Source organism: Danio rerio, chromosome 13 (genome assembly GCF_052040795.2).
Source record: "Danio rerio strain M-AB ecotype USA chromosome 13, GRCz13ab, whole genome shotgun sequence".
NCBI classification, from domain to species: domain Eukaryota; kingdom Metazoa; phylum Chordata; class Actinopteri; order Cypriniformes; family Danionidae; genus Danio; species Danio rerio.
Genome location: NC_141033.1, coordinates 5501002 through 5517393, shown reverse-complemented (window position 1 = coordinate 5517393; position 16392 = coordinate 5501002). Strand labels below are relative to the sequence as shown.

At 36.1% G+C, this 16392-nt stretch overlaps 1 protein-coding gene and 2 long non-coding RNA genes across 6 annotated transcripts in view; 1 reads left to right on the top strand and 2 right to left on the bottom strand.

Annotated features, from left to right (window-relative positions):
* The window catches only part of LOC141377105 (uncharacterized), a 71161-nt gene extending 67225 nt beyond the window's left edge, over positions 1–3936 (bottom strand). The window contains exons 1-2 of one of the 2 annotated variants that reach the window (XR_015505683.1): positions 3629–3871; positions 2761–2911 (exon numbers count right to left, since the gene is read on the bottom strand). This is a non-coding gene — a long non-coding RNA (uncharacterized LOC141377105). Of the gene's footprint in view, positions 1–1364; positions 2912–3628 lie in introns of those variants that run through there. The other variant, XR_015505682.1, reaches the window with a different exon arrangement.
* meis1b (Meis homeobox 1 b) overlaps positions 1–16392 on the top strand; it is a 598746-nt gene that overhangs the window by 77393 nt on the left and 504961 nt on the right. For 2 of the 3 annotated variants that reach the window (XM_087277344.1, NM_131893.2), the window contains 1 exon segment: positions 944–1751. The exons of the other annotated variant lie outside the window; for it this stretch is intronic. In XM_087277344.1, the coding sequence (XP_087133470.1) occupies positions 944–1227 (284 nt within the window). In that variant the 3' untranslated portion in view covers positions 1228–1751. 3 annotated transcript variants of the gene reach the window in all.
* LOC108191970 (uncharacterized) overlaps positions 13578–16392 on the bottom strand; it is a 31561-nt gene continuing 28746 nt past the window's right edge. The window contains exon 5 of the long non-coding RNA XR_015505670.1: positions 13578–14812. This is a non-coding gene — a long non-coding RNA (uncharacterized LOC108191970). The remainder of the gene's footprint in view (positions 14813–16392) is intronic.

Below are 16392 nucleotides of genomic sequence, written 5' to 3'. Positions count from 1 at the left end.
CAATATACAGAATAGGCTACGTGGTTACATCAATCATTAACTTATCTTTGCGCTCAGCCAAAACACGTTACCTGAGAACAAGTAATAGATTCCAATGCCCAAAGTCAGGGAATATGTCGTTAGATAAAGACAAGATGAATGAAATATCCCGTTTAATAAATATAGTGAGATTAGATCCAGCGGGAGATGCTTGACGAGAAGTCCGACTAGCACAGCTCTCATCTGGGTAGATGGGCTGCAGCACTTGCCCGAGAGTGTCTGTGTGGTCACGTGATGTGCGTTTTCAGCGTTTTGGTGTGGACGGAGAGCAGTTCAGAAACGCTGGGAAAAACGCGAGTGTGGACGTGGATCGTTTTCATTCTAAAACGCTGTTTTAAAACTAAAACGCAGTAGTGTAAACGGGGCCTAAGTCAATTGTATAATATAGGCACATCATAGTGACTTATTGAGCGGTGGGCAAATAATATATAGATTTCATCATAGCGTTGTACTCCTAGACGGATATAAAATGTGCAAATAAAGCATAACAACAGTTACATATCGACCTTCTGGTTGACCTTAGTGAGGGACAACCTTCCGGTTGACTAGTCGGGTATGAATGTGGCAGATTCCAGACCTGATGGATATGGCATTGAGTACGGATCCCCACTGCAGGTAGCAGCAAAGTGCCGTGTTCAGGCCAGTGAGTTAGTCCCTAGAGAACCACCCTGTCCCACTACACAGATTCCTCATCTAGTCTCTTTCCATGCTTCACAGAGGACAGTCCTCTCATACATGCACATGGCTCATATGCTTTTTGCTGCTGTAAATGCAAAGTGAAACATTCCTTGTAAAGGAAACCTTTGGCTTGATGACCTCCCACAACATATACTACAATGACTGACTCTCTGACTAAAGCGTCAACAGTAATCGCTATAATCTTCTCTGTTATTTTCTTTCCTAGGACTACAGAGCATGCCAGGGGATTACCTGTCACACAGTGGCCCGGTGGCGATGGCAATGGGGCAACCAGGCTACAGCGCTTCCCAGATGCCCCACCACCCTGCTCAGTTGCGGCACGGCCCTCCTATGCGTTCATACATCCCTGGACACCTCCATCACCCGGCGATGTTAATGCACGGAGGACCGCCTCACCCTGCCATGCCCATGTCAGCCTCAAGCCCCCCAATGTTCAATCCAGGAGATCCAACAATGGGAGGACAATACATGGACATACATGCCCAGTAATTTACTAAAACGGATTCTTTAAATGACTGCAATGGACAGACGAGGATGCTGCGATTGGTTTTTTTGGGGGCTTCCAAAGCACCGATTACATACTGACTTTTTTTTACAGAGACTAGGGAGCTTGCATCTTGGCTAGAGTTTTGGACCAAGAAAGAAGCCAATTTCTGTAAACTCTGAGACACTTTAAAAGGAGGTGCCCTTTGCATAGACGCAAAAAGAGAAAGAAAATTTGAATTTATTACTATATCAGCCTCTAAAGGGGAGGGATGAGGACATACTGTATACTGTTGTAAAACTGCATTGGACTTTCATAAGAACTGGGAAAAAAGTATTGTAAATGCTATCGTATTGTTCTGCATATTATGTTGTTTCTAATAGATTTTTTTAAAAAAGGATGTGAACTTTTTTTCTTTCCACACTATGTGTGTGCCATCTCCATAAACTTTTGGCCTCCTTCATAAATCACTTTGCGTTTAAACCAGAAAAAGAAAAAATATATGTGAATAAATCAATAATTCATTGAATACATGTTTGCCAGGCCATTTTTTTTTCCTTGTCCTGTAAGGGAGCGGATATTCCATGACCCGTCTTGGCCTTGAGAAGAAACTGAGTGATATCTACCTGTCTGAGCCACATCGTCCTGCCTTTGGGAGGTCTCCATTTTGCATTCCCAGTCTGTACAACAGAACTGGGCCCATATCATCATTGGAATCAATGAAAATTATTTTCACTTACCTTTACTGGATGTGTGGGACACTGAATGTGAAGAACAAGCCTGTGTGAGGAATTGTGCATTTGTGTGTGTGAGTGAGCATGTGTGTGTGTATGTGTGTAACCCATTAAACTTTAAGAGCTCAAATTGTTTGGGAATTAGGACTCATAAATGCTTTTGATTAAGCCAACCTGTTTGGGGTACATGGGTTTAACATGTTGCTATCACTTGTTTAAATTTTGAAGAGTTTATGTATACACTGTAAATGAATAAATTTTGTGTAAAAAAAAAAAAGGGGGGGGAACATGAGATATTTTATATAATCATGTTTCGGCCCAGTTAGATTTTAGATCAGATTTTAGATCTGAAAGCCGCAACAACAGGTTTTGTTTTTTTTTTATTCTGTTTTTTACATATTCTCCATTTTTACTGAATATAACATTAAAATTGTGAAATGCTACATTTTATATAACACTACATTTAAAGCTATTTATTTTCCATTTCTGCCTTTTGCTACTCAGTAAGAGTAGCATTTAAATGAGCAAAAAATTTATTATTTGTGCAAAATTCCACATTTTCCTTGAGAATCCACAAATTCAAAAGTCCATATAAAAATGATCCTCATTAGTTAATTTTTTGTTAGTTAATTTTTAATTATTTATATTAATTGTTATTAATTTAATGTTCATAATGTTTTTATACATGTCCCACTTACAATCTTCGTTTTAAATGAAACTTCTAATCTTTTTTCCCAGACTATTCTACTTTTTATAATTTTTTTTTTTTTGTGATATGATTGAGAATATAAAGCCATAGCCTACCTTATGATGGCGCTTGAATCAAACTTCATGGTTATATGAACCACCTATATTCATCCAAGGATTAATTTGAGACATTTTAAGACTAGGTCTTCAGGTTTATCTCATCCTTGGGTCACGCCTTTCACTGCAGTGTCCACAGAGCAATTAAGTTCTGAACAACATAAATGAACAGGTTATTTTGTAAGTTGCACGTAATTACATTAGTTTTGTATTGTAATTAATTATAATAACAGAAGTTACACGAACGCGGTAATATGAGGTGTGAACATGAAGCCCTAATGGACAAGGTGAGTGATAAATATCAAAAAGATACATACCACACGCTAAAGTAGACAGAAATTACGTTTTTTTTTTCTAAAATGCTGCATGTTCAACTTTCGATGGCTTGCTAATGTGCAACAAATGTGCGGCCTGCTAGAAAGAGGCTCAAACAGGGGGCTAGATGAGGTGGAGGGACGGATAAAGGAAGAATTATCCCCCGTTTAGCATTAAAATTCATTTAGATAAAATTGCCACAAACACTTAAATGGGAAGATTAGTTCCCCCTCACGCCTTATTTCACCCACTCAATGGCTCCGTCAAGAGCGCTTGAAACGGCATTATCCAGACGACGGCTGTTTCCAAGCTACCCGCTAAAACCAAACGCTTAAATAATGCTCAACTCGACACAGCTAGGCTAATCGAAATGTATGTTTGGGTTACGATAGATTCGGTAAGGAAATGTTGTATTCACGTGGGAATTCTGAAATAACCAGCTAGTAACTCTATGGGTGACGCCAGGTTAAACTACACTCCCATAATAAATCAATAAGTTCCCTTTTTTCCAAACCCGTTCTTGAGTTTTCTATCGCCATTGTGTTTTTATTACCTTCCCTTTGCTGAATGTTTCGCTCTCAAGCAACGTTGAACACTGGCGACGCTTTAATGACACCGTTTCAGCTCCTCAGATCTGAATTCCTCCACCGTTCGCCATTCGGTGCTCTGGAGACACAGGCAGAGATAAATCCCATGTTTGACTGCCATCTTTAGGGGATCTGGAAAACTGTCCTTAAGGGAGAGTGTATATTTAATAAATGTTTGACGTTTATCGAGATACTTCAAAGTTATCAGTTACTAAAATTATATAGGCTATGTATTTAAAAATAAAAATAGTACATATATATATATATATATATATATATATATATATATATATATATATATATATATATATATATATATATAATTATGGTAAATGAAAGAAGTTAAATGTTGTGATTTTTTTCACATTTTATATGACTTATTATTACAATATAGTTTACTATTTAATCAGATTAATAAACAATATTTAGGACTATATGCAGTTTCTAATTTAGTGTACTTTTTGAATGCATATACAGTTAATTGTTGCTGTTGGTACTATTTTAATGTGTAGAGTTAAATGTGTAGCCAGTAAAATATTTTGCGTGTACTACTTTACTGCCCGATAATTAAACAATCACATGAAGACTTATTGTAAATTTGTTATTTATCCTGTTATCCATCCTGTTATTAACTGTTAGCTAAATTTAGTTTTTATGTATTTTGTTCTGTTGGTTCGCCATGGGTAAGTTTCATAATGAGCGTTTCCGTGACCTTTGCAAATGAACACGATTATTGATTTTCTTCATTTATCCGCAGTCAAAGACACGTAATGACGACGCCTTTTCCATCTGTTGTTTAAGAAGAAAGAAGAAAGCTTTTATCTGACTTTGACCACATACTGAACTCTGTGAGTAATGACTGAAAGAAATTTGTTCCATAAGCACAGAGGTGCCCAAACAGGACTTTCTGCCTCCCATAAAGAGCAGCACAGGCTGTGCTGTTGCATGTTTCTGTCATCTGTACTCTGTATTCAAGCAGTTTTGCTTCGGTTTGAAAACTTTCACAAAGGGTCGTGTGTCTTCGCAGTAGCAGTGGCAGATGCAAATGTGGTCCACTCTCCATTAACTGGCCATGTTTGAGAGGGTTATGTCCACTCTGCATGATGTGTGTGTTTGCATCAGTGACTTTTTGTATGTAAGTGAAAAATAACGCAGAGACAAGACATTATCCCACAATGCAATGTTTTTTTTCTCCTTGCAAATGTAAACACGGCTTAAATAACCACTACAACAATTAAAAGACATGTAGGCTACACTTATAATAAATAAATGTCAGTAAGTTAATAATCATTTTGCTTCATTTCAAGCATTTACAAATCTTTATTTTCATTCTGACCAATTAAATTAACATTATTTTTGTTTATTTTGAAACATTCTTTTTGTTTTGTTTAAAATGTTCATTTTTTTAGAACATTTCCGAATCAAATAAATTTGGTAAATTAAACTTTTAGTCTCATCTTATAGGCCAATCTCAAAAACAAACAACTACACAATAACCTAAATAAATGAACAGTCTAGCTGATTTATATAAAATTGCAAGACCAATAAACAGAATTGAGAGAAGTCGGTGCCTGAGTCTGAATGAAAGTGTAATTTTGTTTCACTGACGTCTCAAGCGTGTTACCACATACAATAATGTTATGTGGCAGCTGGTGGACTTCTAGAGAGAAGTCTGGAGAGATGAGATGGAGTGTCCAAAACTGCAGGGCCATTTTGGATGTCATCTGTTTCCTTGGTGACTTCGCCCACCCCTGAAAGCCCCTGGGCTCCAGGATTGTTGGAGAGAAACGCGCTATTTTCTGCACTATCATCTATCACTGTCACCACGTAATGATTCCCCTCGCAGCTCCTTATTGATGTTTGTAATTGCATTATCTCATAAGGGGGTGATCAATGAAAGCGGGCTGCATTCGGGGGTCAGAGGATGCAGGATTGCTTTCTTGTCCGTTAGATTCAATAAGTGCTTATTATACAGCTTCGTTCTCAACAATTAAGTATATATATATATATATATATATATATATATATATATATATATATATATATATATATATATATATATATATATATATATATATACATATTACTGAATATCTGCTTTCTACAAAACTAAATATTAAGTAAAATTATTTTCACTGCATGACAAAATTTTTCCCTATCACAAAATATCAGACAATTAAAGTGCATGACCTAAAAAGTAAAATTAAAACATGAGGTTTTAAAGTTTATTTTGATGGCATTAAGTTATCCAAAGTGGTCTTCAAATTAATTAGTTTTTCGGCTTTCAGGGGGAGGGTTAGTTGGTAAAGCCAACGAATTAAACAAAGGCGTTCTCTTGTACCTTTTGATAGGAGCAATTTTAAATGATGTATTTACACAAATGAGAAAGATCGGATCTCTAAAGATTGCATAGAAAACAATATTCACATATCTACTCTATTATTTTATACAATGCCTTAGCAAAAAAGCACAATCGGATTATTTTTAGGCCTATATTAACTAAGATTATGGGTTGCTTTTTTATTAACCATAATCTTTATTGTGTTGTTTATGCACAGATGAGCTGTCATCAGATAAAAACACAGATACTCATCGTGTTAGTTCATGCAAAAAAATGACGCTTTTTATGATGTCTAAGTGTAAAAGTTGTTACATCTCGTCTCTATTTTAATATGCATTATTATTATTATTATTATTATTATTATTATCATTATTATAATTATTATCATCATTATTATTAAAAGTTGGTGGTGGGCTACTTATTTGTTTATGTGCTATGTTACGACTGGGACATCGTGCAACAGAACCGCGGGATATCTATGAAGCTCTCTCTTACTTTCTCCCTCGATCACTATCAAGGTCAGCGCGGCTGCGGCTTACGGAGGACAAGCGCTGGTAAAGCAGCCTCGGATGTCAGTGAAAGGTGCGCCAGCCCGGCTCCCATCTTCACCTGGTGAGATCCGATCCAATAATAGCCGTTGTGTGTTAGGCTTTAATGAGAGCTCACCGACCCCCACCTGCCCAACAGTCCCGATGAATGCCAAAACGCACTCAGCAGCATCATCTCTCCGCTCTCTTTTATGTTATGAGGTATTATGTTGCGCGTACAATAACCACTTATGTTCTCCCGTCGCTTTGATCCCGGTGAGACGGTGAAGCACGGTGCATCTGCTGTTCTGGGCGGAAGATAAACGCAACACGCATTCAGAGCAAAAATAAAAGAGCATATCAAGTTATGAGAACTTTTGCACAATCACGGATGTAGAATTTTTTTAATGAAAAAAAAAAATTTTGGTAATAAATTAACAAACAAAAACATGCGATACGGGAAAATTAAGGATTTTCAGTTTAATAAATTGTTCATTTAAAATAGAATCGTAGTGGGTAACTCTTGACCAATTTATGACAGACACTTTCGAAATAAAACACAAATATGTTTTATTTAATTTGTACAATATTGATTATTAAAATTTTGTTGTATTCGTCATACAACCATCGTCGAACCAATTTATCAAATTAACAATATTTTAGGCTTATAAGAAATTATTATTAAATTATTTATCTAAATCTAGATGCAAAAAGAACAAGTATATATTTTTGTGATTTTAATTATATTTTAAGCAAGATAAACTTGGATACACATTGACAAACGTTGATAGCCTACAGTATAAAATCCCTGTTTGTCACATGACTGGAACCGAAGGTGAAAAGGTCACGACTACTTTAGGTAAATATGTGAGCTGCAAGTTGAGACAAGGCAGAGAGTCACAAATTCCACTCGCATAGCAGAAGAGTGATAAACCTCTGACCCGAGGCCAGTGGCCTCCTCATTTATTTATTTTCGGAGGCTGTAATTCGGTCTATGGGAGCGTTTCTTTTTGATGTGCCAGTTTTGCTGTAAGAATCTGACGGACAACGAGCCAAGGATGACCAAAACATAGCAAAAAGAAATGCTCAGTATTACAGAACAAAATTACAGCAGCCCATTCTAATAACTTGGTTTACAGTTTGAATATCGTGCAAAATTATAATAAAACTAGTAACATTGGCAGTGTAATGAAACACTTGTGAATGAAGGTCTCCACATCTCGAAACAATAATAAAAAGTTGATAACTTTCCTAAAAATGCATAACTTATATAAAACAAAACAAAAACGTATAAATAAAGCTGACAAAAACAAACACAATATTGTCTAATTAATTATTTTTCGTTATTATGGGAATTTGGTATTTAAAAATATTAGCTTTCAGTGACTCAGAAGATATAGTATATATATATATATATATATATATATATATATATATATATATATATATATATATATATATATATATATATATAAATCACTTAACTAATAAAACCATATTTTTTCACATGACGATAAAAATAAAAATAAATTGAACTGCCTGGATGGTAATCTAGTAATAATTGCAATTATTTAATTATTTCATACAATTTCCCTATTGTATTTTTAAAAAATAATTAAAATTTTTATAGGAATAGGAAAATAGGAATAGGATATACAATAATATATAAGGTTTTATTTATTTATTTTTTGTTTCTTCTTCTTTGTGCAACCCCTATTTGTCCCACCAGACGTATTTGACGCATTGGTCTGCTTTTCCTCTGTGCACACGGCGTCTTTGTGCGCTGGACTGATTCAGTAATGCTGTAAATGAAACAGTTGTTTATTCACACATCAAGCCCCGTTTTAAGACAACCATTTCCTAATGATGAATTAAATCCGGTAGCGATTTGAAAGTAACACCCAGAGTGTAGCTATCTGTGCCTTACAGCGCGCATAATTATCAGCCACACATCCGTGGCGGGTTAAAAATGTCAGCAAGAAGCTCTCTCACCTTGTCATTTTTTCGGAGTTGCGTGTTTTCACTTTCCCACCCTGAATTCGTAGTGCGTGAATCAGACACAAATACTGTGTTATTGTTGCAGTGAAGAAACCCGTGCAAATCCACAGGATGAGATCAGAAATGTATTCGCAATGTTCATTAAGTAAATCTAATTATAAGTTTTGGTATGCAGCTGTTTTTTTTTTTTTTTTTTACTTTTAATCATCGGGAGTCATTTTCACACGTTATCACGAACGCTTCACTTGTAAACACCGTACAGGGAAACTATTATTTAGAGAGAATGCAAATTCTCCCAAGGGTAAACAAGACAATGATATATTCAATTTCAACACAATACACGAATAAAACAATCACGTGAACGTTTTTATCTGTGCAGCTTCGCATCATTAACATTCAATAAAGGCTGCACAATTTTATTATTTTTCTAGCTGACTTTTTAGCATGATTAACAGATTATATCATTGCACAAAAGCATCAAAATAGATTATCCCGCTAACACATTCATGCACGCATTTTGGTAATCTTTATATTTATCCATTATTCATCTGCTGTTTTCTTTCAGTCATCTCTCACCGTGGGCATAGCTATTGTTACGGATGAATATTTATCTTTTGTCTGACTGTGAATCTGGCGTTAGACCATGTGACAGGCCACAAGTTTATACCAGTCGAGCTGTTTATTTTACACACGCATTTTAGGCACACCCATTTAGGAAGCACGGGGATGGGCATTTTGCTGGATTACCAATTTAGCTATCAGGTGACCTGACGCCAAAATAATAAAATAACTAAGAAAAAAAATCTGAAATGTTATGACAAATTTGCACTTGAAATAAAAGAAGAGAGAACGCAGCTAAATAAGCTTCCAGGGGTCTTAATCCCGAACTCGCACAACCCAAAGCCATGCTTTCTGCTGTGTAGTTTATGGTCCATAGACAGTTTATAAAGAGCAATGTAGTCTATCAGACTGGCTGACTGCCTCTGCACAAGAGATTCAGTTAGAAAGAGTGTATGACTCTTCAGTGGAGGTTTTCAGGTAACAGTGGGGAGCCCATCGGCTACTTACCCTAAACCAAACATTAAAAGAAGTGGAAAAAGCCTCTTCTACCTCTTTAAACTGAATAGCAGAGGAGAACATGAAGGATGAATGACACGACTGCTGTGTTGTTCTGCTCCTGTGATGTAGTATTTGTCCAGTGTTTGAGAGGTAGCCTTGCACTCTCATTGTAGTCTTTTCTTAAGTTGACACACAGATAAGTTTTCTTACATAATAATATTTCCCACTTTACAATAGTTTAACGTCTATCCTTATGACATTATGTTGGATAACCACAATAGGCTGCTATCTGAAGTGTAAGAGACAAGCACATTGATGTTAGCAACCAAATATTTGAGCTGATTCGAAAGATGTCACATCCATCCCTGCAGTTTGTTTATGTCTAAGATAAATCCCTCTCCACTTAGATGTAAAGGAAACAAATCCATCTGATAAGCGACCCCTTGCCCCCACCTTTCACACTTTACTTTGGACGAAGCTACACGTTTAGCATAAAAGCTTTTAGTGCGCCGTGCCACAGTCCGAGGCAGACTATTGTTAGGCTGCGTGATGGATTAGCCTGAGATCCAACTAAGAATGTTAGTGTTACACGCTATAACATTTTTGAATTTATTAGGGTTTGTATAAGCAGGGTCATCGGCACTAAATGGGATGTCAATGGGTAAAACACAACGCAAAGATAAATAATAAGCACTTTAAATGAGTAACCTGAGTTGCAGATCCGGGATAAAAGCATTATTTGAACTGAAGGGTGTTGGCTAGGGGTTAAGAGGACAGGCGAACCAGTCTAATGCCGCCAGGTGTTTCTGACTGGATTTTACATTAAAAACAACATCCATCAGCCCGAGTCATGTTTTATTTTATTTTATAAATCCGGTACATCTTTTTCCCCAGATTTATGTGCTGCATTAAAAATGACTTTCTCTCCACTGACTGCTTTTTCATTAATCTTCACCTGCGTTCCATTGAGTTATGCTAATATCCTATACATGGTAAAGGGATACTACTTTTACCGTTTTAGTGCAGACCACAATATGATGTCATGAGTGTTTCAGACCAATGCTTTCGTCTTTGTGGTGTAGGTTTTCTTTTCCATAGCACGATCCACGTGATTATGGAAAATACAGATTTAGTTTAAGAAATGTGACTAGACTAATGCCACATTTTTAACCTGAGGCAAAATTACATAAGATGCTGAGACAAGAATATATACTCCCTCGTTGTTTCTCTCCCCTTTTCTTGTTGTGACGGTGGATGCCCTCTCTTTTTGACAACAGACCTTGATTTTTCACTTACAGCAGCAGTTCATTTTACCGATGAATTGTAGCTGGGTGCTAAACTGTGTCCGGACCGCAGTCAATGTTTATGTCTACCAATCAACTGCAGTGTGCTTATGTTATATGGTATTATGGACACAGCAACCTTAAAACATGCCAGGCGTATTCAGAGAGGTAGATTTACGACATGCTGAATTTCAGGAGCTGGAAAAAAAACATACTTGTGATGTGTGAGAGGGTGTTTGTTTTTCTGTTAAGAAATCCCTTATTGTGTATTCTTCATGTGCCCACAGATTCTTATCTTATACAGATTGTAGGTTTTCAAATTCCAGTGACTGCGTCTATCCCTCACTTGTGTCAAGCATCTTATTTATTTTGGTATTTAAAATAAAATCAATATTAATGCTCTATTGAAACTGAGGCAATCTCATTGCAGGCTCACTTAAATTATGTTCAAGATGCATTTACATTCAGCAGGCACTATTTTATAAAATATGAATAATTTAACTGTTTATAGATCTTTTGGTGAATGGTAAATAGTCAATGAAGTGTCAATAAATCAAAGCACAGACCAATAGAAAGTTAATGAAATAAAAAAGGAAGTATACCATTATGACAGTCATGCTTAATAAATGGAATATTCATTGCTAAACATACACTCAATTGTTTACTCATTCGAACTGTTTGCAGATGTTTACTGATAAACCTAGGGCAGGTATGAATCGTTTCTCTTTACTCACTCTTTAAAAATGACATTTGGTGTTTGTTCAAACTACATATTTAAAACGAGCTTAAACAACATAATTATTCAGTTTTTCGGGGGCACAGCGTATTTGTTTTATGTACAATCCATTTAAAATTGTAAAACTTGTTAACTTAATTCCTTGTTGTCCCAACACAAATCGATTCTGTGGAACCCAGCATTTTTTTACAGTGTATTATATTGTGGAGATTATTTACAAATCATCACAGACATTTTATTGTATATTACCAAATATTTATAATTGTATAATTATTGGCAGTTTCCTTGATAATAAAAGTTTTTAGGTTTGTAAAGTTTGCATCCCTGCATAAATTAAAATCATAATTAAATGTACAACTATTGCCATTAGAAGGTCTTGGCATTTGTATTGTCTGAATAACACATTTGCCTTTTGTCATTTGCTGCTTTCTTTGCTGTTCTAATTTTGCAAAAAGATCACTTTCCTGATGGTGTATTTTTAATAATTCAAAATAATGCAATGTCAGCATAAGAATTTGAACCAAAACTCTTTATTTAAAAATAGGCTCAAAAAAGAAACCATCAATCAATCAATCAATCAATCAATCAATCAATCAATCAATCAATCAATCAATCAATCAATCAATCAATCAATCAATCAATCAATCAATCAATCAATCAATCAATCAATCAATCAATCAGTCAATCAATCAATCAATCTCAAGATGAAAAGCTTCAGCATATTTTCACATTCTTTACAAATTTTCCACAATAGTTTACAAACATTTGTAGATGGAAGTTAAGAATGCATGTCATTAGATTGTCTTAAAATCCTTATTGTCTGAATAACACATTTGCTTTTTGTCATTTGCTGCTTTCTATGCTATTATCATTTCCAAAAACATGTATGGTGTATTTTAAATAACTAAAAATAATGCAATGTCAGCATAAGAATTTGAACCAAAACACTTTATTTAAAAATAGGCACAAAAAATGTATTATCATTTTATAAAAACAAGTCAATCAATCAATCAATCAATCAATCAATCAATCAATCAATCAATCAATCAATCAATCAATCAATCAATCGATCAATCAAACAAACAAAAAGCTTTAACATAATTTTACAAACATCTCAATGACGAATCCAAGCAGGTTGAGAACACTTGTGGATAAAAGTTAAGAATGGGAGTCATTAGATTGTCTTGACATTTTTATTGTCTGAAAAACACATTTGCTTTTTGTCATTTGCTTCTTTCTATGCTATTGTGATTTTCAAAAATACTTAGTCAAAATATTACTTTTTAATGTATGGTGTATTTTTAATAATTGAAATCATGCAAAGCCAGCATAAGAATTTGAACCAAAACACTTTAATTAAAAATAGGCTCAAAAAGAAACCATCACTTGATAAAATAAGTCAAATCAATCAATCAACAAATCAAGATGATAATATATAATACATATTTTCACATTCTTTACAGAAATTCAACAATATTTCACAAACACCCCAGTGACTAATCCAAGCACTTTGATGACACTTGTGGATGGAAGTTAAGAATGTGTTTTAAGCTTTGAAAAAAAATAGTATCGCCATAATTTTTTTTTAGTTCCCAAGAATCTTCCTAAAAGGACCAATCTGATTTTTTAACACATCATTCAGACTTGTTTTGTGACAAACAGCATCTAGTAACCAATGTTTCATTCACAATATGAACACACTCTTAAAAAAAAAAAAAAAAACGCTCAGCGGTCAACTGATTTGTTAACTGCTAATGTTGTTTTTGTGTTATAAAGTTTAAGCTCTAATATATATCTATTACATATATCGATATATTGTTATATTTTTAATCAAATGACCTCGCCCTGTCGTGATTTTTATAACTGTTTCACCAGCACTCTTAATTATTGATGATACAAATGCACGCTTCATAGCTGATCTATGTTAAATAGATAAAAAGCTTTCTCTACCTTCCATGTTTTTCTTTACAGTTTTTTTTTTTGAGGAAATATTATTTATTACTGTTTATTTTAATTGTTATTATTTATTAATATTACTATTCATTAAGTTAAAAAAAACACAGTCAGGAAGGTGTTATAATAACCTATAGTTAGGCTATATATATTGGAGTATTTTCAACTGCTCTCGTTAAATAGAATTTGTATAATAGTCATACTGGCTACTTTAATTACTATATGATATGCTGTTCAAAGCTTGGTGGGTGTTCTTTGTAATTCTATGAAAAACACTGACAGTACAATTGCTTAAAGATCCTCCTTTTTTTATCCACTGAAAGCATAGCCAGTTGTGCATGTTTGGAACAAAATGAGGATGAGCAAAGGATGACAGGTTTTCATCATCCTTTGAAGTAGCTGTTTCCATACTTCCATTTTTTTAATGCAACAATCAAGCTGCTCAAAAGACTTTTTTTAATCATGGAACTGATTGTGAACAAAAAGCAAACAGACACTTAATCCTGACAGAGAGAACAACTTGACATCAATTTGTCCCTGGAGGGGACAGACTGTGAGTACTCAGGTCTCCTTTCCACAGCACACACACATGAATACCCCTGTATCCCTCCATTCAGAACTCTGTGCCCCAGTGATAAATCCATAATCAAAATCAAGGGATATCTATATTTATTTTAACTCCAAGTCCTCATTCGTTTCTTAAAGAATGCTCTCTACACATGGACTCCCCATCGTGCAGGAACTTTAGTGATTGAGAGTTTTTTTTTTTTTTTTTTTAGACTTTTGGATCCCCGAGGGAGAGGTCAGCGGGCCAGAACACACTGGTGCGGACAGAGGGAGTCACCCGTCCCCTATTCCCAGACTCTCTACATTGCCGTCCCTCAAAAGCAGAGGCCCAGGCCAAGGGGAGTGGGGGGGAGTGTGTGTAGAGGCCCACTCAAACTCACCCCCACTTTTCCCCTGCTCCATAAGGTAAAAAAGCAGCCGAAAACCTAGGGGTGACTCAGAGGACACGGTGTCTTGTAAAACACATGCACTTAATATTAGAGCCATAAAACTTGTTAAATTAAAAGCTATTTTGGAAAATAGAAAGGGAAATATTTATGTGTCTGGCCCATGATAGAAGCCATTTTATCCCAGGGCCAGGGGTCTGCCAGGGCACAGGTAACTACTGTCAACAAGTGAGAAACCCCTGCGGTACCAATCCTCAAGTGTGACACGGCCCTTTTAACAGGGCTGCACAATTCATTTGACTGAAAAAAAGAAGAAAGAAAGAAAGACATGGCATAAATTAAGACTGGAGGTGAAATTAAGAATTAAGAATGAGGTGAAAATACCCCTGGGTGGCTGTGAAGGGTTGAGTCCTTAGAATAGGGCAAGAGACAAAACAAAAAGAGCTCTCAGTGATTGAAAAGCTGCAAAAAGCAATTATGATGTGAAAATATACAGAGCTCTGGTTGTAGCCGCAGCAACGCCATAAATCGTGCAGTGCACTGTGTTTACACTGCACTGACCTCACAGTGCCCGAATGGGATTGGTTGTTTTAAACGTGTGAGATGGAGGACGTGTGACCTATATAAATACAAAACTGATACAAAACCGAGGTCACACTTTATTTTAAGGTGTCCTTGTGGCATTAGTAATAATTAGGGCCAGACGAAATCTGCGGACATTTTTTGCTATTTCTGCGCAGAATTCTGTTAAAAATCTGCGGATTTATGCGCAATGATTTTAGGAGTATCATAACTAAAACCTTAATATATGATCCACAAAGTATTCCCTTTTACTTGTATGTTACAATGCAAATCTAATTAGATCCTCTTCAGTTGATAAACAAAGCTAAATCTAGTACAAGAGCCAAAAAATGGCCTTACAAACTTTATTGTGAATATATTATATTCACATTTACATTTTAGTCAATTAAATTACTAAAATTAATGTAAAAACTGAATAAATATAAATTTACACATATTACGCAAGTACATAAACACAGTCAATAATGGGCTAAAAATCTGCGAAATTCTGCGCACACAGATTCCGTGTGGGCCTTGTAATAATTAATTACATGTATGTACTATAGTATATGTTAGGGTTTGAATGCTGGATAGGTTTAGTTGAATGCAATTACAACCTAAGCTCATTCTGAAAAAGTAGCCCCGCGGAAAATTCTGGAGACCGTGATTTACGTGGTCGGAGGTACGTATGGCCGCATTACGCTTTTTCAAGCGAACACCACGGGGCGGTGTGACGCCGCTCCTCTTAGCGCTCGCCGGCTGGGCTGACGGTTCACCTCCTCCGTGTGGAGGGCTTTCCCGCCGCAACCATATTGTCCGGTTAGCTCGTCGTGTTACGTCGGCGGAGCGGAGGCCTGGAGGAGGAGCTGGCAGCGCTCGGTTCCAGAAATCAGGTAAGACAAAAAGCAGAATCCAAAAAATAAAGCGAACAAGTTCGTAACGGGGCGAGAATGCGGTGAAATACGAAAAGGTGGTCAAAAATCGGACGAGGGCTTTTCTTTTTCTGCACGGCTTTTGTAAATCGTCGCTTGGGTTTCGGGAAGAAGGAGGAGGAGGAGGAGGGTGGCCGGGTCGGCCAATTAGCCGGCCGACCAGTCAATCGTTCAGCCATTCAGCCAGTCGGACAGACCGACAGCGGCCTTCGGCAGCTTTTTCCGCAAGAACAGCGCGGGCGCGAATGGCACAGCGGCCTCTCACGAATTTTGCTTTTCACCATTTATTTTAATTGATCCTACAATAACTTTTGTGTGGTGAATACCTGCATGTGTGTGTAAGAGAGAGAATGAGAATCCAAGTGAAAAACGTTTACAATCACTCTT